Source organism: Anomaloglossus baeobatrachus, chromosome 3, assembly GCF_048569485.1.
Source record: "Anomaloglossus baeobatrachus isolate aAnoBae1 chromosome 3, aAnoBae1.hap1, whole genome shotgun sequence".
NCBI classification, from domain to species: domain Eukaryota; kingdom Metazoa; phylum Chordata; class Amphibia; order Anura; family Aromobatidae; genus Anomaloglossus; species Anomaloglossus baeobatrachus.
This window is the reverse complement of record NC_134355.1, coordinates 241,666,765-241,693,313: the sequence shown is the minus strand read 5'-3', so window position 1 is coordinate 241,693,313 and position 26,549 is coordinate 241,666,765. Positions and strand designations below refer to the sequence as shown.

The following is a 26,549-nucleotide window of genomic DNA, read 5'->3' as shown; positions in this document are numbered from 1 at the left end:
GGGGTAATTTTGAGGACAGGGGTAACCTAGGGTCCCCAAGCGTGAAGGACAGTGTAGGAGCACCTGTCCCTCACTATTCTGTAGTCACATCGTGACACCTTCTATATATAGTGTGAGCAACCACATAATGCATACAGTATATATAGCAGGAGTCTGCATATAGCCTCATATATACTTTATGAGCCCCTCTACATTTTTGAACCCCCACATAGCCTACTATATACATTTTTGAACCCACACATAGCCTTTTATATACATTTCTGAGCCCACACATAACCCACTATACATATTATGAGACCCCACACAGCCCCCTACATACATGCAAACATCCCATACACATGAAAAAAAACCACCACATACTAACCTCACACCCATTCCTCTGGTGTGCTGCTCCATTCTCTGTTGTGCTAACGTTCCATACAGCACAAAAATGATATGACATCATCACAACTGCTGTGCCTCATATTGATTGGTGGAAGATGAAGCCAGTGGCACTGCCCTCCACCAATGTGTTCAACTCTGTCTGCATTCTGTGAACAGCAGTGGCAGCAGACAAGCAGCGAGAAGGAGCACTGTGCATCTGTCTCAGTCTGCGGGCTCAGCTTTAACCGCCAGTACTTGAGCAGCACTTTTAGCAGTCCTGCTCTAAATGATACTGTTTATTTACAAATCACAAGTAGATAACTAGGTTAATCTGAGTTGTCTGTATGCCACTTTATAGTTATATTATATTTTTTTTTTACTAAGACTTATTTTGCCAGTCTAAAAAATTTTTAGTGTTATCTCAAATTACTTAAAGGGATTGTACTATTTCAGAAACATTATGGGGTATACTGAGATAGTTAAAAAAAAACCTTGAGTATTAGTTAGGCTGCTTTCACACTACGTTTTTTTAACATGCGTCATGAACGTTTTTTTGCTATAAAAGCGGATCCTGCTTTTACAGCAAAAAAACGCATGTAAACGCACGTGCTATTTTGCAGGATCCTGTCACTTTAAGTTTATGGGCAGGCATTGGAGTCATGTGATCGGGAGTCAGTGGAACTGAACGTGATAGACTGGGAGGCAGCTTCTGACAGCTGCGGAGGCTCGTAACCAAGGTAAACATCGGGTAACTTGCTTGGATACCCGATATTTACGTTGGTTACGAGCATCCGCAATTGCTAGGAGCCGGGCTCCCTGCTCCCTGCACACGTAACCAACGTAAACATCAGGTAACTAAGAGAAGCGCTTTGCTTGGTTACTTGATATTTATCTTGGTTACGAGTGTCCGCAGCTCTCAGGCGGGGGAGAGAGAGAGGAGAGGGAGAGGGACGGAGGGAGAGGGAGGGAGAGAGGGAGGGGGAGAGAGGGAGGGGCATAGAGACAGAGGGGAAGAGAGGGGACTGATCACCCGAGGCTGGTTTCTGTGCATGCTCAGTAGAGCAAGCAGGATCCTGTCTATCAGCATGCCAGCATTCACATGCGTTTGCGTGCTGTTTAGTCAGGATCCAGCAATTTGCAGTATTTGGACACAGCTCAAAAACGCTACAAGTAGCATTTTTGAAAAATGGTAAAAAACTGCAACTTGCTGGATCCTCACTATAACACATGCAAACGCATGTGAACCCATGTTGACGCGAGTCCATTGCAAATGCATTGAAATGAAAACGCATTTGCACTGCATCCTTTTTTGCATTAAAAAAACGTTCAGGACGCATGTTAAAAAACGTAGTGTGAAAGCAGCCTTACCTAATTTCCCTTCCCTGGTTCAGCGTTGGTTCTTCACCGGTGCCCTCTACATGGGTCGTGCCGCTGAGCTCTGTGATTGGCTGTGTAGCTATCAATGTGGTGTCATTGCTGCAGCCAAGCTACAAAGACCAGGGCAATGGTGGAGAACTGGAGCTGGACCCAGTGAGGGTAATTAGTATTCTGTAGTTTTTCATAACTAACATAGTAAATGGCATAAGGTTTTCTAAAATGAGGCAAGGCCTTGAAAAGACAAACAAAATGGAAAAAGATTTCGGTTTTGTGAAAAATGCACCAAAATGTTTGCCATTCTATGACTTTCTTCTCTGCCTAAAACTTTGAAATGAGCGTGCCATGCTATGTGACTTTTCAAAGCACAGTTCACATCAATAACTGGCATCGACTGGTAAATAAATATTATCCTTCGTGTTAACTGTTTATAAAATAGGTATGTTGAACATCTAAGAGTAGGACCAGACACATGGATGCACTCACGTGGCCAATCACATATCTGGTCTTGCCCCTTTCACACGTCAGTGATTCTGGTATGTTTGTGCTTTTTTTAAAACGTACCAGAATCACTTACATACGCAGACCCATTATAATCAATGGGTCTGCTCACACATCAGTGATTTTTCACTGAACGTGTCTCCGTGCAGCGTGCACGTGTGGCCGTGATTCTGCACGGAGACAAGTCAGTTTTTTTCTGGCATCACTGATGACCCACGGACCACACTATGGTGTGATCCGTGTGGGATCAGTGAAACACGTACCAGAAAATCACGGACATATTAAATATTAAATATTTTCAACTTACCTTGCCTGCGATTCGCTGTGCAGCCTCTGCTCTCGGCAGCTTCTGCCTGGCTCATGAATATTCATGAAAGCAGGAACAGTCGACCAGGAAGTAGGTGCTGAGAGCGGTGGGCGGACGCTGCAGAGCTGGAGACTTCAGCACCATGGACAGCAGCAGTGAAGGCAGGTGAGTAATGTCCATATGCAATCACTGATCATGGATCACGGATTTCACATGGACAACCCACGTGTGCCGTGAATCACAGAACATGGAGGGACATGTGCGTGTTTTACACGTCAGTGAAGAACATCTGTGTTTTTCACTGACGTGTGAAACGGGCCTAATGGTGTAGTTTTATCTCAGATGGTTTTCAGTAGTCATGTTTCTTTCAAGAAAGCTGTGTGTAAGGGTAGGTGCATACAACCATTTTCTGTCCATCTAAGAAAAATGGTTCGATTATTCTGATCAGTTTTACTCTGAGGTGGGGAAAAAAAAGCTTGCCTACCTTCTCCATTATGGAAGTCCACGAAAACTGGACTGTGCTCAGATGTCATCCTAGTATGGTCCGATGTTTTCCATGGATCCATAGACTTGCCTTGCTTACTTTGATCTGACACGTGGACCAAAATCAGAAATGTCTCCAGTTTTTCCTCAGACCAATCAGTCTAAGGAAACAGTCCGACATGTGCACAGCCCCATAGACTATCTTGAGTACAAGTGCTATCCGTGAAAACCATGGCTAATACTCGTCTGACAAAATTGGTCATGTGCCAAAGCCCTAAGGGTCTGTTTACGTTGACTGATCATCAGCACGATACAACTTTTTACAATTGGCTGTAAATGATGCAGACTGAGCGATCTGCAGTAGGTCACTAAGTGCGCGTCGGCTGCCATGTTTACACAGAACAATGCACCGCCAACAACGATGATCTTTTGCGCTGCACAGAAAATCATTTCAGACATTTTTTTTCATTCATCTGGGGTTCAACAGCCTGGTTACACCGCAAGATAGTCGTGAAATGAGCATTATTAAGAACACTCACAATTATCTTTCAGTGTAAATGCAGCTTTAGTCCAACAGTCTAATTTTAGAATAGTCGTTATTTGACTGAACTCATTATGCACGATTGCACAATATACCCTGACTTAGATACTGGAAAACCTAACTATCACACAAATCTTTATAGTATTATCAAGCAAAACTGACTATAGTGTCTGTAAACAAGTAACACCTTTCTAATAAACATACGAACTGCTCTTATTCCATTTATCACATTTCATCCTTTGTATGGAAATAAAGGAAAGATGTTTCAAGCAGAGCTATGATTTCTTATATAACATGAGCCTGAGTGCCATACGGGTAAATTTAATCTCTGCTGAGAAATTAGTTTAACCAACCAATCCTCTGAATGCAGCAATTTACCAGAAGTACATTTTAGATATTTTTTTGGCAGAAGACTGCAGAAATGAACATTTTTTCGGCTCATAAAACAGGTTCTGCAGCCTGTACAGTAAACTATTAACATATGGCTAATTAAAACAAACATTATTCATTATTCCAGTTTGTGGTGTCCTACAAATTATCTGCTAGTGGCAAAGTGTGCAATGCGGGAACTAACTAGAGCTACATTTTACAGCTACAACTATAAAATAATCAGCTTAAATAACATTTTATGTTTTCATTTAGTCACTTTACTGAGAATGTTCTGCAAAATCAGACCCTTTTTTACAAGCTGCACTGACATTTCTTGTTCCTATAATAAAAATCAAAATGCAACATCAAAAGATACAAAGATCAACTCAGTAATGGATGTCAATTATAGTGGTCCCACTTTGAAAATATGTTTGGTAAGAACACTGCTTTGCAAAATGTTTGTACTTATTGCCACCATAAGGGCATTACTGCCATTACTGGTGTATGAGGCCCGGGAGTGCAAGGGGCCCTCTGACCCCAGTGCCTACTACAGCTGAATGTCCAACCGAGGGCGCGCAACCAGCTGAAATGTATTGTGACACAGAGACCCATACAGTCCCTGCCTGAAAATTTATGGGCAAAGCTGAAAAGACATGTGCAAGTAAGGCAACCTACAAACATGGCTCAGTTACTACAGTTCTATCAGGAGGAATGGGCCTAAATTCCTACCAACTATAGTGAGAAGCTTATGGAAGGATATCCAAAATATTTGTCTCAAGTCATACAGTTTAAGGGCAATGATACTAAATACTAATGAAGTGTATGTAAACTTTAAACTTTGCAGAAAGTAATAAAAGTGCCTTAAAACATTCTCTCTCTCTCTTTAGTCTGGCATTTGGCAAATATAAATAATTTTGGTAATTTTAATTGACCTAAAATGTGAAAGGTTTATTCTGTTTTCATGTCAGATATTGAGAAAAACCTGCATATGTGTATTTATAGATCGTGAATGTAAACTTTTGGATTCAACTTTATGTAGCTTATTTTATCATTGACTTATATTTTATGTATGGAGCCTGTGTTAGATAATGGGCAATGGAAACCTTTGCTTTTTTATATTCTTGACAATCTGCTGTAGATTTTGTATGGAGACTGAAAAATCTATATACAAGAGATGCATATATCACATTTGTATGGCATTTATATTATGCAGCATTAGACTCTGACTCGGACTCACTAAGACTAGCATTTTATACACTGGTGTTAAAATGGGGCGCATGCGCAGAAATAAGATACATCAAATTCATTAACAGGTGCACTCCACTTAATGAATTTAGCGCATTTTATCAGTGACGTGTGTCTGTGTGCATGTCTCCAGAAATATCGCTCCAGGCAGGTGGCACACTCCACGGGGCCGGGATTTTACTCGTCACCGGGGCAGTGATGGAAGGGGATGTTGGGAGTAGTAGTTGTCTCGTGACGCCACCTGTGGTATGCGGCCAGGAATTAGACCCTGCTGCGGGTGCTGTCCTCTGGGGCGGATGATGTTGCAGCCCGGATTGTTCAGGTCCCCACAGGTGGAGCGGGCTCCAGGGAGGATGATGGTGGAGGTAGTGGCTGATGGTGCTGGAGCGTGGGGCGATGGCGCCGGCAATAATGGGATGACACAGAGGGCTGCAGTCAAAGTTCTTTTTACTCACAGTACTGTCCTCACCCTCGGAGTGCCAGTTTCGGCCGTGATGGGCCCCAGTCGATCCCGGATGTTTCAGAGGCCACCACCGGTGTTGTGGAGTGTGAGACCTTCCTTCCTTGCACTTGTAGTGTGGATCCCCGTGACGTGAAGCTACTTGGGGACCCCTACATTTGGTAATTAAGTTCCTGTCCCGTCCGCAGGCAGCGTGAATCAAACGTGGGCCCGACTGTGGTCCTGTCTCCTGACTCTGTACGCTGCTGTGCCCCGAGATCGTTGGTGGCCAAAGAGATGTGAAATCCCCCTGTCCTGCAGAATCTGGTGATGCAACTTCAAGTGTACTCCACCCTCGGGCTCTGCACCCTGAACTGCGCTGGTACTGAGGGAACTATTGAGCTCAACATCCAGCTACCATGTTGCTCCATTGTCTCACCGACTCCACTGGTCGTCTCCTGTTTCTTCCTGTCAGGCCGGTTCTAACTGGGGAAGCTCTGAAGCATGCTCCCCAGCGACCGTGTTCTTTTGTGTCCCAGACTTTTCTGAAGTAAAAGTTTCTATTTTCTCTCACTCCCCTCATGCTGCCCCCACCATCCTGATGACTCACTAATGGCTGGGAAAAACCTGTTGTTATGGTGACCACCTTTAGCCCAGTTCCAGTGTCTGGCTGAGCTGTGTGTTGTATAACTGCTAACTCACTTCCTGGCTGTGTTGTTTAAGATGAAATGTGAAAATACCAGTAGTTAACCTCTTCCTTACCCGCGATAAGTAATGCACCTTAAATCAGATGCAATACCCTGTAGCGACTGAGCCTCATGGGCACCACACAGGAGCTGCAGTAACATTTCTGGAATAGGAAACGTTGGTACTTTTGATGAATTTGACGAGCGGGCATAGATGAGCCCTGTGTGCACTAACTTCTCTGCAGATCCACCAAGTTGACTGTACTGCCAGAAAACTGGTGTGAAAATGGCAAAGTTTTTAGCAACTTCACACATTTGCAATGCCCATATTTTGTGACTTTTGAAGTGTTTTAAACTGGCATAAACACTGGTTAATAATCTATATATATATATATAATTGCCTTATTCTGTCTGTCTGTCTGTCTTGCTCCAAAATGACGTCATTACAGTGACAATCATCGCATTGGCCGCTCGGCCCGGCCCCGCCCCCACACGGTTTGGCCGCTCAGGTTGGCCCGGCCCCGCCCCCGCACGCATTGGCCGCTCGGCTCGACTCGGCCCCGCCCCCACACACTTTGCCGGCTTGGCCCGGCCACGCCCCCCGCACACTTTGCCCGATCAGCCACGCCCCCCACACATGTTGCCCGCTTGGCCACGCCCCTCGCACACGTTGCCCACTGAGCCAAAACCCCCGCACATGTTGCCCGCTCGGCCACGCCCCCCGCACACTTTGCCTGCTTGGCCACTCCCCCCGCACACTTTGCCCGCTCGGCCATGCCCCCCGCACACTTTGCCCATTCAGCCACGCCCCCCGCACACTTTGCCCGCTCGGCCAAGCCCCCCGCACACTTTGCCCGCTTGACCACGCCCCCCGCACACATTGGGCACCTATACACCTCCCCCCAGGACTACTCCACCTATTAGACACCACCCCCAGGACTACTCCACCTATTAGACACCTCCCCCCAAGGACTACTCCACCTATTAGACTCCTCTCCCCCCAGAACTACTCCTCCTATTAGACTCCTCTCCTCGCAGGACTACTCCTCCTATTATACTCCTCTCTCCCCAGGACTACTCCTCCTATTAGACTCCTCTTCCCCCAGGACTACTCCTCCTATTAGACTCCTCTCCCCCCAGGACTACTCCTCCTATTAGACTTCTCCCCCCAGGACTACTCGTATTAGACTCCTCCCCCCAGGACTACACCTCCTATTATACTCCTCCCCCCAGGACTACTCCTCCTATTATCCTCCTCTCCCCCCAGGACTACTCCTCCTATTATTTTCCTCTCTCCCCAGGACTACTCCTCCTATTATCCTTCTCTCCCCCCAGGACTACTCTTCCTATTATATTCCTCTCCCCCCAAGACTACTCCTCCTATTATACTCCTCTCTCCCCAGGACTACCCCTCCTATTATACTCCTCTTCCCCAGGACTACTCCTCTTATTATACTCCTCTCCCCCCAGGACTACTCCTCCCATTATACTCCTCTCTCCCCAGGGCTACTCTTCCTATTATACTCCTCTCCCCCCAGGACTACTCCTCCTATTATACTCCTCCAACACACACACACTGCACAAAACATACCTCCTCCCAAAACACACACATGCACCCCACACACACACACCCACACAAACCGCGCAACACACACAGCACCACACACACACAACGCTGCAGACACACAGCGCTCCACAAACAACGCAACACACACAACGCAACACACAAACAACACCGCTCTCACACACCCCCACACCCAGACAACACCCACAACATTTACAGCGCCCTACACAAACACTTGGCAACTACACACAACAACATCTATATATATATATATATATATATATATATATATATATATATATAACAAAAATCATACATTAACTACACAATAAATTCTAGAATACCCAATGCGTTTGAATCGGGCCACCTTCTAGTAATATAATAATCTTTATTAATATAATACCAACATGTTCTTCATCAATCTCCTATTCACATGGTGCATGTACAGACAAATTCAGACACTGCATGGTTATAAACTATTTGATTTAAACAAGGGCAGTGGAAGTTGTTCACAAGAGCTTTCAATGTATTTATTTTACTCACTTATATAGTGATATTAATTCCACAATGATTTACAGACATTATTTGTGTGTAGTAAAGAAACTCCACTTTATGAAAAACTAAGATAATAAAAAATATATAGAGAATACTCAAATTTACCATTAGTTATAGGAAAATGAATAAACCAAATGAAAATTAAACATGTATACGTTTATATATTTATTTCATTACAAATCCACAGGAAATCTTAGATTGACTGTCATAGTAGTAACAATAGCATCCCCGCGTTGTGAAACCCCTTAGGCCATTTACGGCTCATAGCCAGTCAGTTACCTTCATTGTGAATATCTAATATTAATAGTTTATATGTATAATACATATTACCGCTTGTATAAGTATGGTTTTCCGTGAAGCACCTCTTTCATGAATCCCTTGTTTTCTCCATTTGCTCCACTAAATGTTAATTATGCCATCTTTTTTCTTAACTTGTGTTAGGTGGAAATTGAGAAATTGGACTATCATCACTACTTGCCTCTATTCTTTGATGGTCTTTGTGAGATGGCACATCCCTATGAGTTTTTTGCACGTCAAGGGGTCCATGATATGCTAGAGCATGGAGGACCAAAGATTCTTCCTGTCATTCCGCAGCTCATTATACCCATAAAAAGTAAGTCACGCAAAATTAAAATTTATCATTTTCTTATTTTATACTGTATTTGCAATATAGTATTCTAATAGACACTGGAAAGTTACATAATCTTAAAGTAAACCTATCAGGTGCAATATGCCCCAGAACCACGAGCAGTTCTGGGTGAATTTTGCTAATTCCTGCCTAATTGTGCCTGTATCTATTAGCATAGATAAAGGAATCTTTAGAAAACGTATTTCTAAATATCCTTTATCATATGCTAATGAGGGCACGGTCTAGTCACAGGAGGGTTACTTCCCTTGGCTAGTTGCCCCCTTAGCATCTTAGCACACCCCTATGGGCGTGCTAACATGCTAATGAATGCGCAGTGTCAGAGGCATGTTCGATCTCACCGCTCTCTGCTGACATCGCCGCCTGATGCTAGATTTTGGCTCAGTGCACATGATCAGAAGTTCCGGATTTCCAGTCATGCGCACCATGAAGCCGGGTGTACGTGTTCTGGCTTCAAACTGGTGTAGTGCGCATGATCAGAAGTCCGGGGACATTCTGATCGTGCGCACTGAGCCGAAAACCAGTGGTGGCAGCAAATGTGAGAGCGTCCATGCCTCTGATGCTGCGCATTCATTAGCATGTTAGCACGCCCGTGCTAACATACTAAGGGGGCTGACTAGCCAAGGTAACTTACGCCCTTGCGACTAGTCCCTGTGCTCATTAGCATATTATAAAGAATCATTACAAATACTTTTCTAAAGATCTCTTTATGTACGTGACTAGATACAGGGACGGTTAGGCAGGGATTAGTAATATGCACACAGAACTGCTCATGGTTCTAGGGGCATATTGCACCTGACAGGTTCCCTTTAAGATAAAAGTAATTTTCCAAAACTTTAGGAGTCTTGGTAAATAGCCAACTTCGGTTTATTTTTTTTTTTAATGAAATAGTTTGGCTATCACCTTGTATTAAGGTGGTTTTATTTAAAGCCCTTGATGTGACGGTATTGTCACTACCTTCAGTTTGGAACACTGCCTTCATGGAATCATCCTTTATAAAGTCCTTGACTGTGAAACCGTCCTATGTTTCAGCTGATGTTTTTAAATGCAGGCACAATTATTAACAACTCCTGATTTTATTGCAATTGGTAATGTAATGTATTTCCCTAGGTCTCCATTAAGTCATAAAACTGGGAGTGATATGAGGGTTTCTAAATGATCAGAAATGGAGTCAAGCACTTCTTACTAAAGGATTTATTAAAAAACATAAAACTTCAATTTAAAACAGGAAAACAAAATTAGGTTCTATAAAAAGGTGCTGATCTTCCACAAAATGCACCTGGTATTAAAGCACCTGCATTTATATGACTTACACAATATATACACTCGGCATCCAATATAGCAGATGCAGCATGTAACAGCATTTGCAACAGTAACGCTCATTAGGCTTGTGTAAGTAATGGTCAGAAGATGTTTCATGCCTCTGGAGCATTAAATTGTGTTAAATTCAATTGAACTTTGATGAACGGATGGATCTGGGGTTTGCCTAAATATACCGCAGTCTGTACAATATTAGACTCTATGCACTGCAAAAAATTAACAATTATCAGGACTTGTCAATTGCTACAAGATAGGATCTGCTCATTTCTTGTTATACCGTACAGTTTCAGAAATATTTAACTAAATGCCTACAAACCCCCAGTAGGTGTAACTATTCAGGGTACATGGCGGTCACGATACAACAGGGGTCCCTGGTGTTAGGCAGAGGGGAGCAAGGTCACTACCTGCACTCACCTGTTGGCTGAACCCTGCACTCCCTGATGCACCTATACGGGTTCTTTCAACCTGTCACTGACCACGTTCCTAACCCCTTGCTTGTTCTAAACTCACCCTGGCTATTGAGCAGACTGATGAGATTGCTAGTCTCACCATTACAATACAGAAACACAAGGGAAGAAAAACAAACAGGGGAAATAGACATTAAAGGGAAAACACTCCAGTACAATTTCTGTACAGCTGACATCACTGCTGCACACAGCATGACATACTTCTTCCGTAGCAGGCTCCTTCCAAAGTGGACCACATAAAAATAGGATTCAGTTTATATCCCAGGTTCAGCTACTCAGCCCCCTGATTTTAAATAGTGAAGTGAAGTGAGCTCAAAGAGCTGCACCTGAGATTGAAAACTACAGCCAGCAGCCAGACAGGAAAGGATGCTTAATGTTTACAGCTCCACTAGCAAAAAGATGTTATTCAAGTAACAGCAATGGATCTGCCAGCATTGAGGTGCTGTGACCTTCTGATATCGGACTCGCCCGGGGTTTCCCCGGCCAGGATACACTCTCATAACACTGGTATCAGCTATATGTCATGCTAGCACCAATCTAAGGCATTTAAACCCTCTGATTCCACTATCAATAGTGACAGCAACATTAACTGGCTTGTAGAGGGAGTGATTGCATTGTGCCTATAGTCCACATGGTGACCCCAGGCCAAAAAATGGCTGTGTAGTCACCCAGGTATGCAGGCTTGTGAGGCCATGCCTTAAAAAGGACCTGACACACTTCCTGCATGCATGCCAGTCACTGATCCAATTCTCTGCAATGCAGATGCATTGCAGCGCATTAGATCGGCGAACAGGGAAGGGAAAATTGATGACCCATCCTGAGACAAAGTAAAAAATAAATAAAAAGTTTTAATAAATTGTCAAAATATTTTTTAAAAAATCACAAAATAAAGAACAAAAAAAATAAAAATTATACCAATGAATACATATATTTATTTAAAAACAAAAATAAAGTACATATGTTTGGTATTGCCACTTTCAGAATGACCTAAAAAATTGTCACACTAGTTAACCCCTTCAGTGAACACGATAATAGTAATAAATAAAAAACGTGGCAAAAAAAGATGATTTTTCATCATAACAATGAAAAATAGATGGAATAAAACGCAATAAAAATGCATGTAAATAATAATGGTATCTCTAAAACGTCCTCTTGTCTCACAAAAAAATAAGCCCCAACTCTGTTCCATCTGCAGAAAAATAAAAAAGCTAAAGCTCTCAGAATACATCAATGCAAAAACAATTATTTTTTTCTAAAATTGTTTTTATTGTTTAAAAGTGTAGCAGATCCGTGGAGCACAAATTGGTACGACTCAAGTACAGTACAGTAGATGAGGAAACAGAAACAAAAGACCAGTTTTATTGGTAAACAATAGGTGTTATGCCAGGAAATACAAGCAACAATATGTCTACTGGCAGCAGTGGTAACAGGCACTCAGACGGTTAGCTGCAATGCGTCTAACTGGCTGCGCGCCAACTATTACAATGAAATGTTCAATATCAACAATGAAGACAATTACTAATAGCTACTCTATTCTATTACCTAACTGGCCACCGTTAAACGGGCCATGCTGCTATCGAAGCCTGCCCTAAACCCTAACACGGGGGGGCTCCCCAATATTGCACTAACGGTAATGTAGAGTGGGGGGAACAAGTCCTTTAACTTCAGTTCCACAGTCTTTTTGAGGACTTTGAGGTGTGTACTTCCATTTGAGGCAAAGGTTTCAGTTCTGTTTCTGGAGCAGAGGGACAAAGGGTGCCATCGGGTTGCGTCTCTCTCTCTCTCTCTCTCTCTCTCTCCTCCAGTCTGCAGGTGTTGAGAGCAAATCGCTTTCGCCAACCTACGGTATGTGGCCCCTTTTCCTCTCCCATGGTCCTGTTAGTTGGTCCCCTTGAAGCCAAGCACCATACTCTATCTCTAGGCTGCTGGTACAAACGAGTTCTCTAAGCCTAATGCACCTTCTGGTCCAACTCTCTCGCTGTCGGGCAACCTATCCTGTTCACTTCCCGCACTCTCTGCACTTTCCCGTACTATACCTTCTTCTTCTACCACTTTGCCTGAAACAACACACACAGACACTGCAGGTGGATTTTCTAGTCCACGTACATACAGATTAGAGGGTAGCATTTTCTCTTAAATTCACAGTGTAATTTAATACTTTGTTGGGGCTGACCCCCTACCAAAGCAGCAAAACATACAAAAGCCACATAAATGTGTTTTCTTCTGTAATCTTATTGACTAATGAATAAATCTGACTAATTAATTTTACCACGCAGTGAATGGCATAAAAAAAAACAATTCCTGAAATGCTGTTTTATGTTCATTCTGCCTCACAAAAACTGGAATTGAAAGTGAACAGTGAGCCCAAAAATGGTATTAGTAAAAACTTGAACTCATCCCGCAAAAAACAAGACCTCACATGACTCAACAGAAATACAGAAAAAATAAAACTCTCAAAATGTGGCAATGTAAAAATTCTTTTTAGTTAAAAAAAAAAAAGCCTCTTTTAGTGTATGATAGTAGCCAAGCATAAAAAAATATAAATCTAGCATTGCTGTAATTGAACAGGCCCAAAGAATAAAGCTGCCTAATCACAGTGAATGGCGTACAAAATAAATACATTTTTTACTTGCTACTGATTTCTTAATTTTTCCTCTCAAAGATCGCAGTAAGGCTCGGCTCACATACTGAGCTCTATGCCGAGCGCATACACCAGGGTTTGCTTATAAATCTCTAAAATTCATGATTCAGAAAGAACCCCTGATGGAACAATCCCCATAATAAGGTATAGTCACCGTGGACTCTCTCTGGCCTATGATCCAGTGGTGTCCATCTTTTTCAGTAGTGTATAAAAGCATGGACAACCACCTTATGTGCACCTTTGAAAAAGACAATGCTGAACAGAGGCCATATGAAGTCCAGAAGTAACTCTGCTGCCTCATTATACTGAATAGATCTCTCGGGTTGTCATCTGAATCATGTCATTCAGAGATTTAGATGAAAACTTCAATGAAAGTGCTCAGCTTAGAGTACAAAAGTTTATGTAAAATGTTCCCAATAAAGGAAAAAAAAAATAAAAAAGTTACCAATCAGGTCTTTCATCTGTCAATAGAAATATAGGGGGATTTCATGTAACTGATAGCATAAGGGTTTTGGAAAACCACTATGGCTCCTCAACCCAAAAAAAGAAATCCTGCAAAATGTGTGCTCCAAAATGCAAATGCCCCCCTCCCTTTTTAGCCTCACAGTGTGCCTAAACCACATTTAGCATCCACATATTTAGCATTTCTGTATGAAGATATTGCTTAATTTATGGAGTGTGTGTCTCCAGAAGCACGAGCTGGGCACAATCTATGGGCACTACAATCATGGCCCCATCCTGGTATAGATGTCCTCATCATAACCCCATTCTGGTGTAGATGTCCCCATCATGGCTCTATCCTGATATAGATGTCCCCATCCTGACCCCATTTTTGAGTAGATGTACCCATGCTAGCAGAGATTTCCCAATCATGGACCTATCCTGGTATAGATATCCCCATCATGGCCCTATCCTGGTATAGATGTCTCTAACATTGCTTCATCCTGGTATAGATGTCCCCATCTTGGTATAGATGTCCCCATCATAGCCCCATCCTGGTATAGATGTCCCCATCCTGGTATAGATGTTCCCATCATGGCCTCATCCTGGTATATGTCACCATCTTTGCCCTATCCTGGTATAGATGTCCTCATCCTGTTATTGATGTCTCTATCATAGCCCAATCCTGGTATAGATGTCCCCATCATAGTCCCCATCCTGGTATAAATGTCCCTATCTTAGCCCCATCCTGGTAGGTCCCCATCCCAGCCCCATCATGGTATAGATGTCACCATCATGGCCCCATCCTGGTATATGTCCCCATCATAGACCCACCCTGGTATAGATGTCCCTGTCTTGGTATAGATGTCCCCATCATAGCCCAATCCTGGTATATGTTCCCATCCTGGCTGCATCCTGGTACAGTTGATCCCCCATCACGCAGTAAAAGAAAAAAAACGATTATACTCACCTTCTCTCTGCTCACCCGGTGTTCTCCTCCGATGCTGTAATGCCAGCAATATACGTTAGGTTGTAAATGGCGCAGCACATGACTTCACTGTCATGCGCATGCACTTACACCTCTGTCAGCTGCCAGCATATTTGCTGCGCCACAGGCCTCGGATTATGGGCATGGGAGTAGTGAATACTCTTTCTCTTTAATAGCGGCACACATGACCACCTAGCCGCAGGAAGCCGGCTGCTGGCTGGTCACGTGTGCTGCTATTAAAGAACATGAATATTCACTGCTTCCCACACCCAGAATCCTGCTTACATCTCAGCACCAGCTTCAGTGCAAAGAGGTGGGCGGGATTATGGCCATGGGGAGCAATGAATATTCACATTCTTAATCGGTGGGCACATTGTAGTGTCTGCAGCCTACTAGAGTGAGTGTTGGAGCCAGAAGTAATGTCTCCTACTCTCTGACACAAGTTTGAGAACTGCTAGCGTGATTACACCAGCATTTCAAAGTGGCAGTACGATTCTGGCTGAGGCAACGGCACGCATGACAACAGAGAAGGCTTTGCATGCCCTCAATGCCACTCGTGCCATTGGTTTGCCATCACTGGTATATAGCATCTGTGAACGTATTAAGACCATACATCCTCACATAAAGTTAATTCTACATGATAAATTAATTGGATAATCTTTATTCTCATCATTATTAAGTCCTTAGGTGCTCTCTTCGGGGCTTTTGAATAGAAATAATCATGTGCATTATGTAGAATTCATAGTCACCGCACTTTAAAAGGGATTCTATCTTGGAAATGCTATTGTATCACTGCATTGCAAATGCTTCTGGGAAGAATTGTAACTTTGCAGAATTCAGTCATTAGGAAACAGACAAGACAAGCTTTATCTGTTCCTTAACAGGTTGACTTCCTGTTGTCACAATGTCCGAAATAAGTAACTGTGATTTCTTTATACTTTTTTTTATTGAATCTACTAATAACAGAGCCAATGTGAAGGAAGAATAGCCTGCCTTCTTGGGGGCTAGTGAGGTGTCAGCACAAACTGTGGGAACAAATAACAGTCACACAAGGCAGCGTTTTATAACATCAGGACCGCAATCCATCTTTTAGTACATTCAAGGCTTTGACTAATAAAGGCCTTTTTACAATTCCCAGCAGAGTCCAGCTTAATTCCCTACAGTGCCTCAGGGGCCTGAAATACATTGCTTTGTTGCAATAAAAAAGGGAAAAAAATGAAAGCGTAAAAAGCATAATCAGTGTTTTTATAACTGGCCCACATGAGTGAGGGTTAAGGGCTCTGTACCAACAAATGACCTTTAACCCTGACATAAAATCATTACGATATTCTTAAACCCTTTGGCTATTGAAAGAAAACTGTTATTGAGCAAGAAATAGCAAAGATATACTAAATGTGAATGCAGAGGTGCATGTTCTGACATCCATAGTTATGAGGATGCCCAGCATGTAACATGAGGTCACCCTGCACTTAATTTGTATGAAATATATGCAGTAGGGATCACAATGCAAGCCCAATCCTGAAAAGCTGTCTAGTTTATACAGTATGTATGTCATGTATTTATGGGATTGAGTGAAGGGCAAAGGACAACATTTGCTATTTTTCTGAAGATGTTGTTCCAGCCATCTTTAAAGAGTGCCTATCACCAGTATGTTGTCGAGAAAAGACCTCGCATCTCCCTACTTAGGTGCCAGGAGAAAAAAACGTAAATAAGGAGAGAATAACTCCGGCACACTAATTGTTTCCAATGAGTATATAAGAGTAAATACGCAAAAAAATGATAGAAGTTCCTTTTCATTTATTTGGTGAAAAAAACGTGAAGAGGTGCTGTACAAATAATGTCCGCCAGTTGATGACGTTTCGGCCTGATAGGCCTTCCTCAGGTCGGACAGGCTAGTTTCAGCAGATAATAAGTAGAGTATGTGCGTAATCAACCGTATATAGTCACATAGTCACAAGGATGCAGTAGTTCCAATGTGCAGGACGGGTGTTAGTGGAAATAAACTATATAGAGAAGGGATCGGTCAAATCCAGTGGTCAGTTGGATGCTTCTATACTAAGACTAAAAGTTGAAGACGTGAGGGAAGATCTTCGCGTTTGATAGAGATGATCTGTATTGAGGGATACTGGGGGGTATACCATATAATCAGAGAGTATCCTAAGTCTACTGATAAGCAGGTTAGTAGGTGGATATGAGTCTCTGGATGACTCTATTAAGGAGCACAAGGAGTGTGCTAAATCAGCAGGGTAGTATCCCAAGCAGGCTGATGCGTATGGGGTAGGCTGATATAAATCTCTGGATGGCTGTGGTTTCAAGGGGTTAACCTGGGAGAGAGGTCCATGGATAATGTTTGGCAGAAAATCCAGAGATTTATCAGGCTAATGCAGGTGCCTGTGGTGCAGCGGTGGGCACCTCACAGGATGCACAGGACACTCAAACGGCCCCACCGCTGCACCACATCTCTATCAAACGCGAAGATCTTCCCTCACGTCTTCAACTTTTAGTCACAGTATAGAAGCATCCAACTGACCACTGGATTTGACCGATCCCTTCTCTATATAGTTTATTTCCACTAACACCCGTCCTGTACATTGGAACTACTGCATCCTTGTGACTATGTGACTATATAAGGTTGATTACCCACATACTCTACTTATTATCTGCTGAAACTAGCCTGTCCGACCTGAGGAAGGCCTATCAGGCCGAAACGTCGTCAACTGGCGGACATTATTTGTACAGCACCTCTTCACGTTTTTTTCACCAAATAAATGAAAAGGAACTTCTATCATTTTTTTGCGTATTTACTCTTATATACTCATTGGAAACAATTAGTGTGCCGGAGTTATTCTCTCCTTATCACCAGTATGTGGCTGCCTACTTTATGTAAGGAAAGAATAGTCAGCCTCATACTCAGCAGTTTTTGAAATATTTCTAATTAAAAAAATAAACAAAAAATCTCTGCTTAACCCTTCAATTACCGCCAATACACATATAAACAGCGGTCATCGCCTTTTTAAAATGGCAGTTGGGAATAAGTAATTAGTGCTGCTCCCCTGGCAAAATTGCTGCAGGTGACAGCTACATATGACAGCAGAAACCTGTGGTCATCAGCCCTGACTAATTTTGGAACCAATTGGGGCGAAAACCATTTAAATTCTGACATCAGTGTCTAAGTGGTTAATAGGGGGTTAAAATATTCCCTTTGGCAGGATCAGCCCCAACAATCGTAATTCCGGGTGTCAATCGTAGCCATGGTACCCTGAGGGATAGGGTGGCCTGTAGGATCCAGCTATAGGCAGTGTCTTACAGGCTATGTCAGTGAATCAGTGACAGATTTTGTGCTTCTGTACACATGTACAACAGTACATGAGATTGGTGATCAAAGTAAAAAAAAGTGAACAGTTAAAAAAAGTTAAATTAAATGAAGAGGGGAAAGGTGATGATAGTGGAGGATTTGTCTCGTGACGCCACTTATGGTACGGCCACTAGCATCTCAGTAGCTGTGACTATATGCGTGGTCATAACTATGGATACTTAAAGGGGTGGTTTACTCCTTTTCCGCTCATCCCCCTGGCTCCATGACCTCTGATGTCCGTTGATGTCACGCTAACTGAGGCGGGCCACAGTCTTCCTGAGTGACTGGGCTGCAGGTGGAATTTTACCGCTCATCACAGCCAGTGCTGTGTTCCCTCCTTCACCGTAGAGCGCAAGCGAGATACTGGGCTGTGATGAGCGGTGAAACGCCGCAGCCCAGTCACTCAGGAAGACTGTGGCCCTCCTCAGTTAACGTGACATCACTGGACATCGGAGGTCACAGATCCCGGGGGTCACGCGAAGGGGGTGAGCGGACTGCAATAGTGCCGCTCAGAGGCACTTTGTTTAATTAAACAGTAGATTCGGGAAGGAGGGGACCTCTGCCTGACCTCAGGAGGGGTGGTGTCTCCTCCCCAAACCTACAGAGGCTGTGATTGGCTGACGAACGCCGCTCAGCCAATTACAGTCACTGTAATGTTCCAGCCATTGAAAATGGCTGGAACATTGAAATCCAGCCCTGATCAGTGCTGCTGTAGCACTGGCCATTGGCTGGAGCTGGTTGATCGGTGCTTCACCCGCCCCCAGCTCTTGTTGGAGAGACCGATCTCTCCAATCACCGTGGATCTGGTGCCGGTGACCTGTGTCCATCCCTGAAAGCCGAGGAGAGCGGTCTCTACGGATGCCCATCGGTAAGTTGCTGCCCCCGCCGCCCACCCCTGTCCCCGATCGCCCTGCCAGTCCCGCCGCTGTCTCCTATCGCCCCGTCCGCCACCGCCAGCCCCGCCGCTGTCTCTGATCGCCCCGCCAGCCCCGCCACTGTCTCCAATCGCCCCGCCCGCCACCGCCAGCCCCGCCGCTGTCTCTGATCGCCCCGCCCGCCACCGCCAGCCCCGCCGCGGCTCCGATCGCCACCCGCCAGCCCCGCCGCTGTCTCCGATCGCCCTGCCGCTGCTCCCGATCCACCGTTGTCCCCGATCGCCCCGCCCGCCACTATCCCCGCCGCCACGTTCGCCACTGTCCCCGCCGCCACGCTCGCCACTGTCCCCGCCGCTGTCGCACCCACCTTTTTCAGCCGCTGCTGCCCCCGAATCGGCCCCCACTGTTCCCGATCGGCTGCCGCTGCCTCCTTCATCGGCTGCCCCTTCTCCATCGCCACTACACCTCCTCCCTCTCCATGTGCTGCAAGCCACCCTCCCCTCACATGTGCTGCAAGCCACCCTCCCCCCACATGTGCTGCAAGCCACCCTCCCCCCACATGTGCTGCAAGCCACCCTCCCCCCTCCATGTTCTGGGGGCCCCCCTCCCCCCCTCCTCCATGTGCCATCTCTCTCTCCCATCAGACTCTGCCCCCCTCCACGATCTGCTGCCTGCTCTCTCCCATCCTCTTCATCCACTGCCCCCTCTCACACTCCTCAATCTGTTGCCTCCTTCATCTGCTGCCTCTTCTTTATGCTGTGATCCTGCTGCCTAGATCCATCCTGTAAGGTAGGTATCCCCATCTCACCTCCCTCCCCCCCATCCTCCGCTGCTCCTTCATCCGCTGCGCCATTTCCCATCATCCATCCGCTGTGCCCTTTCCCATCCTCTGCCGCTCCTCCATCCGCTGCGCCCTTTCCCATCTTCCATCCGCTGGGCCCTTTCTCATCTGCCGCCGCGCCCTCTCGCATCACATTATCCAGCGCAGTTGCTCGCTTCCAGACTGGAGTGGATGATGCGATGCGAGACTCGTGCATTGCTCTCATGTTTGGCACTGGTCTTAGTGGCAGGCGCTCATATTTTTTTTTTTATTCATTTTTTTTTTTTTACTGTTGTCTGTATTTTTTATTTCGCCAAACTAATTTTTTTGTATGGGGGGGTCTAGTTTCCAAAATGGGATCACATGTGGGGGAGCTCTATTGTTTAGGCACCTCAGGGGGACTCCAAATGCAACATGGCGTCTGCTAATAATTCCAATCAATTTTACTGTGAAATGGCGCTCCTTCTCTTCAGAGCCCCGCCGTACGCGCCGAAACAATTGATTTCCAACACATATGAGGTACCTGTGTATTCAGGAGAAATTGCACAATACATTTTATGGTGCATTTTTTCCTGATACCCTTGTGAAAAAAAAGCTACCTGTTTGAAAAAACAATTTTGTGGTAAAAAAAAGAATAAAATATTTTCACGACTGAACATTACAAACGTTTGTGAAGCCTCCAGGGGTTCAAAGTGCTCACTAAACAGCTAGATAAATTCCATGAGGGGTCTAGTTTCCAAAATGGGGTCAATTGTGGGGAAGCTCCATTGTTTAGGCACCTCGGGGGGGGTCTCCAAACGCAACATGGCATCCGCTAATAATTCCAACCAATTTTGCTGTGAAATGGCACTCCTTGCCTTCCGAGTCCTGCTGTGTGCCCAAACATTTGATTTCCACCACATATGAGGTATCTGCGTACTCAGGAGAAAATGCACAATACATTTTATGGTGCATTTTTTCCTGATACCCTTGTGATAAAAAAAACTACCTGGTTGAAACAACAGTTTTGTGGTAAAAAAAAACACGTGCCAGAAAAAAACGTGCATATAAAATAAAAAACATTTTAACTCACCCGGCGTCCAGCGATGTCCTCTGCAGCCCGTGCAGCTTGCTGCTTCTGAGCCGGCTCATTATTGTTGTGCATATTCATGATGCGCGACACAGCCGACCCGGAAGCAGCTGCTGCGGGGGTCAGCGCCGGCCGGATGCTGCACCGCGGGAGCGATCAGCACCATGGAGAGCGGGAGCGGGCGCAGGTGAGTTAATCTCTAAGTGCAATCACGGGCCACGGAGAACGGAGCGCGGATTGCACTTAGACAACCCACGTGTGCCGTGATTCACGGCACACGCAGGGAAATGTGCGTGTTTTACACGCCAGTGAAAAACGTCAGTGTTTTTCACTGACGTGTGAAACGGGCCTAATGGTGCATTTTTTCCTGATACCCTTGTGATAAAAAAAGCTACCTAGTTGAAGCAACAGTTTTGTGGTAATTTTTTTTTTTTTTCTTTTCACGGCTCAACGTTATAAACTTCTGTGAAGCCCCCAGGGGTTTAAAGTGCACATCAAACATCTAGAAAAATTATTTGAGGGCTCTAGTTTCCAAAATGGGGTCACTTATGGGGGAGCTCCATTGTTTAGGCACCTCAGGGAGTCTTCAAACCCGACATGGCGTCCACTAATGAGTGCAGCTAATTTTGCACTCAAAAATTCAAATGGCGCTCCTTGCCTTCCGAGTCCTGCCGTGTGCCCAAACATTTGATTTCCACCACATATGAGGTATCTGCGTACTCAGGAGAAAATGCACGATACATTTTATGATGCATTTTTCCTGATACCCTTGTGAAAATACTAATTTTTATGGCTAAAGTAACATTTTTGTGTTAAAAAAGTACAATTTTCATTTTTTCTTCTACATTGCTTTGGTTGCTGTGAAGCTCCTAAGGGGTTTAATAAACTTCTTGGATGTGGTTTTGAGCAGAGTGAGGGGTGCAGATTTTAGAATGGGGTCACTTTTGGGTATTTTCTGTCGCCTAGGTTTCTCAAATCACTCTAAATGTGATGTGGTACCTTTTTTGTAAATTTTGTTGGAAAAATGAGAAATTGCTGATGAACTTTGAACCCTTCTAACTTCCTAACGGAATTTTTTTTTTTCAAAAATTGCTCTGGTGTAAAGCAGACAAGTGGGAAATGTTATTTAGTAACTATTTTGTGTGACATATCTCTCAGATTTATGGGCATAAAATTTCAAATTTTGAAAATTGCGAAATTTTCTAAATTTTCGCCAAATTTCCAAAATTTTCACAAATAAACGCAAAACATATCGGCCTAAATTTACCACTGACATGAAGTACAATATGTCACGAAAAAACAATGTCAGAATCGCCAGGATCCGTTGAAGTGTTCCAGAGTTATAACATGTCAAAGTGACTGTTACGGGGGGCTGTCTGATAATAACCGAAAGGAGTATCAGACAGTCAGGGTCCACCGTGCAAAGACTTTGCTGCAGACTATGGCAGAGTGCAATACCTCTGTTAACTCACAGAAGGATATAATAAGTAAGTAAATATAATAAGTAAGTAAAGCAATTCCTCCCTTACTTGGAGGGTGTGTGGAATGATCTCTTAATAATCACAGAGACAAAGGCAATGTGTGCGAAATGGCACCTACCTAGGTCCGCTCTTCTAGTGGTGCAAAAGAGACGAACAGCAGCATAAGCCGCACAAAGCTCCTACCTGCGTTCGCTCCACTAGTGTGCGAGGACACGAACCACTAGATATGGCACCTGCCTAGGTCCGCTCTTCTAGTGGTGCAAAAGAGACGAACAGCAGCGTAAGCCGCACAAAGCTCCTACCTCTGTTCGCTCCCCTAGTGTGCGAGGATACGAACAACTGCCAGACGCAGTATAAGGAACGTTACCCTAGCGGCAACGTCCACCTACTAGTAGAATCACAAGGCCCAGCCAGACCATGTGCCTCAGGCACCTGCCTATGTCCGCTCCCCTAAGACGTAAGGATACGGACAGCAGCCGAAGCTGTAAGGTATAAGAACGCTACCCTGCCGGTAGCGCTCACCTAGCATAGACAGAGGAATGCCTAGAGGAACGCGCACAGAGCGTCTACTCATATGCATGAACCAAGAAGACTGAGCACCATGCGGCGTGTGTCAGGGTCTTATATAGACTCTGTGCCTCATCCAAGATGGAGGACACCAGAGCCAATCCGCTGCCAGAACGACAGGAGTGACGTCATGCTGGCCTATCACCGAGCAAGACGTCACAAGCACATGACCAGCGACCAATCGGCATAGAAGGTGTCAGAGACATGTGACCTCGTGTCAGCGATGATGTCACCCGCACATGTGCAATGGCTCCAAGATTGGACTTAGTCTCCGGCGCTCGCACATGTGCAGTAGCAAGAAATCTGGACTTAGTCTCCAGCGCTCGCACATGTGCAGTAGCAAGAAATCTGGACTTAGTCTCCAGCGCTCGCACATGTGCAGTAGCAAGAAATCTGGACTTAGTTTCCAGCGCTCGCACATGTGCAGTAGCAAGAAATCTGGACATAGTCTCCAGTGCTCGCAGCAACCGTAACAGTACCTCCCCCTCAAGGGCCCCCCTCCCGGCGACGCAGGTAATCGGCAACTAAGTCGGGAGCATGGACAGCCTCCTCAGGCTCCCAAGAGCGATGTTCCGGGCCATAGCCCTCCCAATCTATCAAGAAGAACCTGCGCCCTCTAACCATCTTAGAACCAACTATGGCTCGGACCTCATAGCTAGAGCGAGAGGAATCAGAGGCAGGAGAGTGCACTTCACGAGTGTGAGGTAAAATAGCCGGCTTTAGCAGTGAGACATGGAATTTGTCATGAATCCTAAGATGGACAGGTAACTTCAATTGATAGACTACAGGATTTACCTGTCGAAGAACCTCATAAGGACCCAGGAAGCGAGGAGCAAATTTGACAGAGCTCACTCTAAGTCTCACGTGTTTTGTAGAGAGCCACACAAAGTCCCCTGGAGAAAAGACAGGAGCCGGGCGACGAAACCGATCGGACACCGTCTTCATACGGTCCTTAGCTGCTTGGATCGACTCTTGAGTCCGATCCCAAACCTCTCTGGCATTAGTTGCCCAGTCGGCCACAAGAGGAGGAGGTGCAGCAGCGGGAAACGGTACCGGTACCCTAGGGTGTTGCCCATTATTGAGTACGAACGGTGTCTGCCCAGTGGCCTCAGCCAGCGAATTGTTAAGGGCAAATTCTGCCCAGGGTAGGAGGGAGGACCAGTTATCGTGGTTCTCAGCAACAAAGTGTCGAAGGTATATAATCATAGATTGATTGGTACGTTCAACCAAACCATTAGTCTCCGGATGGTATGCCGAAGAGAGATTCAACTCAATTTGCAGAAGGCTACAAAGATCTCGCCAGAAACGGGAAGTAAATTGCGGGCCTCTATCACAAATGATACGATCTGGCATCCCGTGAAGCCTAAAGACATGCTTGAGGAATAGTTTGGCTAGTACCCTGGAAGATGGGATTCTCGATAACGGTACGAGATGAACCATCCGGGAGAAATGGTCCGTAATGACCCACACAAATCTATGTCCCTGTGAACATGGAAGATCACCCACAAAGTCCATGCCTACCACCTCCCATGGTCTATCTGGCACTGGTAAAGGATGCAAGAGCCCAGCCGGTCTCTGCCGTAATGGACGGTTGCGAGCACACGAGTAGCAGGAACCGACATATCTCTTGACGTGGCTGGCTAAGTGTGGCCACCAATACCACCTCTCCAGTAACTCTCGTGTCCGCCTAATACCAAAATGCCCACCCACCTTTGAGGTGTGGGCCCATGACAGTATATCATTCTGTCGATCAGGCGGAACAAAGGTCTTGCCCGGTGGGATTTGGTCTAACGTCACAGGGGAGAGCGTATGAAAAACCCTGGAGGGAAGGATAAGACGAGGTTCGTCAATCTCTTCCTGGGTAGAAAGCATAGAGCGAGACAGGGCGTCTGCCTTGTTATTCTTACTCCCAGACAGATAGTTGATGGAGAAGTGAAAGCGGGAGAAAAACAAGGACCAGCGGGCTTGGCAAGGATTCAGACGCTGAGCGGTTTGTAAGTACGTCAGATTCTTATGGTCTGTATAGACCTGGAAAGGATGTTTCGCTCCTTCCAGCAAGTGACGCCACTCCTCCAAGGCTAATCTCAAGGCGAGCAGTTCCCTATCCCCAATGGTATAGTTTCTCTCTGCCGGTGAAAAGGTTTTAGCAAAGAAGAAACACGGCCTTTTTCTACCTGCACCGTTCATTTGATACAAGACCGCACCAGCACCCACTGAAGAGGCATCAACCTCTAAGATGAAGGGCTTATTCTCATCGGGTCTTTGAAGAACGGGAGCAGTTGAAAAGTGTCTTTTTACTGCCTCAAAAGCCTGAGATGTCTCAGTAGACCAGGCTTTGGGATTAGCACCTTTCTTAGTCAAGGCCACCAAAGGGGCCACCAAAGTAGAAAAATGGGGTATGAACTGCCTGTAATAATTTATGAATCCTAAGAAGCGTTGCACCGCCTTCAAGGAATGAGGTTCGGACCATTGCAGGACAGCAGAGAGCTTCGCAGGATCCATAGCCAGACCCTCTTGTGAGATAATGTAACCCAAAAAAGGCAATGAGGACTGCTCGAATACACATTTCTCAAGTTTAGCAAACAATGAGTGCTCCCTTAAACGGGAAAGGACACGAACGACATCCTGACGATGAGTCTCCAGATCAGGAGAAAAAATCAGGATGTCGTCTAGATACACCACTACTGAGGATAACAGTAAATCCCTGAACACATCGTTTACGAAGTCCTGAAATACTGCGGGTGCATTACATAACCCAAAAGGCATGACGAGGTATTCATAGTGACCGTCTCGGGTGTTAAAAGCGGTCTTCCATTCGTCACCCTTTCGAATTCGTACCAAGTTATACGCACCCCGCAGATCCAACTTCGTAAAAACTTGAGCTCCTCTCAGTCTGTCAAAGAGCTCCGAAATTAAAGGTAATGGGTATTTGTTCTTTATTGTGATTGCGTTGAGACCCCTGTAATCTATGCAGGGACGCAAATCACCCTCTTTCTTCCGAACAAAGAAAAACCCAGCTCCCGCGGGAGAGACAGACTTACGAATGAACCCCTTCTCTAAACTCTCTCTTATATAGGTCGACATGGCCTCCGACTCAGGTATCGACAGGGGGTAAACCCTGCCTTTAGGTGGAACCGAACCTGGGATAAGGTCTATGGCACAGTCATACGGCCTATGGGGTGGAAGAACCTCAGCACCCTGTTTGGAGAACACGTCAGCGAAATCCAAATAGGGTGTAGGTATGGGAGAGAGATCAGTTGATGCAACCGCAACGACCTTAGGTGGTAAGGGAAGACATCGGGACTGACATTTCGAACCCCAACTAATAATGCTGTCAGACTCCCAGTCAATGTGAGGAGCATGAGTCCGAAGCCATGGAAGACCCAGAAGGACGTCGTCTATACCCTCAGGCAAAACAAGAAAAGAAATCTCCTCTATGTGACCCTGAGACA

At 45.1% G+C, this 26,549-nt stretch overlaps 1 protein-coding gene across 1 annotated transcript in view; it reads left to right on the top strand.

Annotated features, from left to right (window-relative positions):
- The window catches only part of PACRG (parkin coregulated), a 1,022,669-nt gene that overhangs the window by 562,522 nt on the left and 433,598 nt on the right, over positions 1 to 26,549 (top strand). Inside the window, exon 3 of the mRNA XM_075338224.1 lies at positions 8,869 to 9,040. Within this exon, the coding sequence (XP_075194339.1) occupies positions 8,869 to 9,040 (172 nt within the window). The remainder of the gene's footprint in view (positions 1 to 8,868; positions 9,041 to 26,549) is intronic.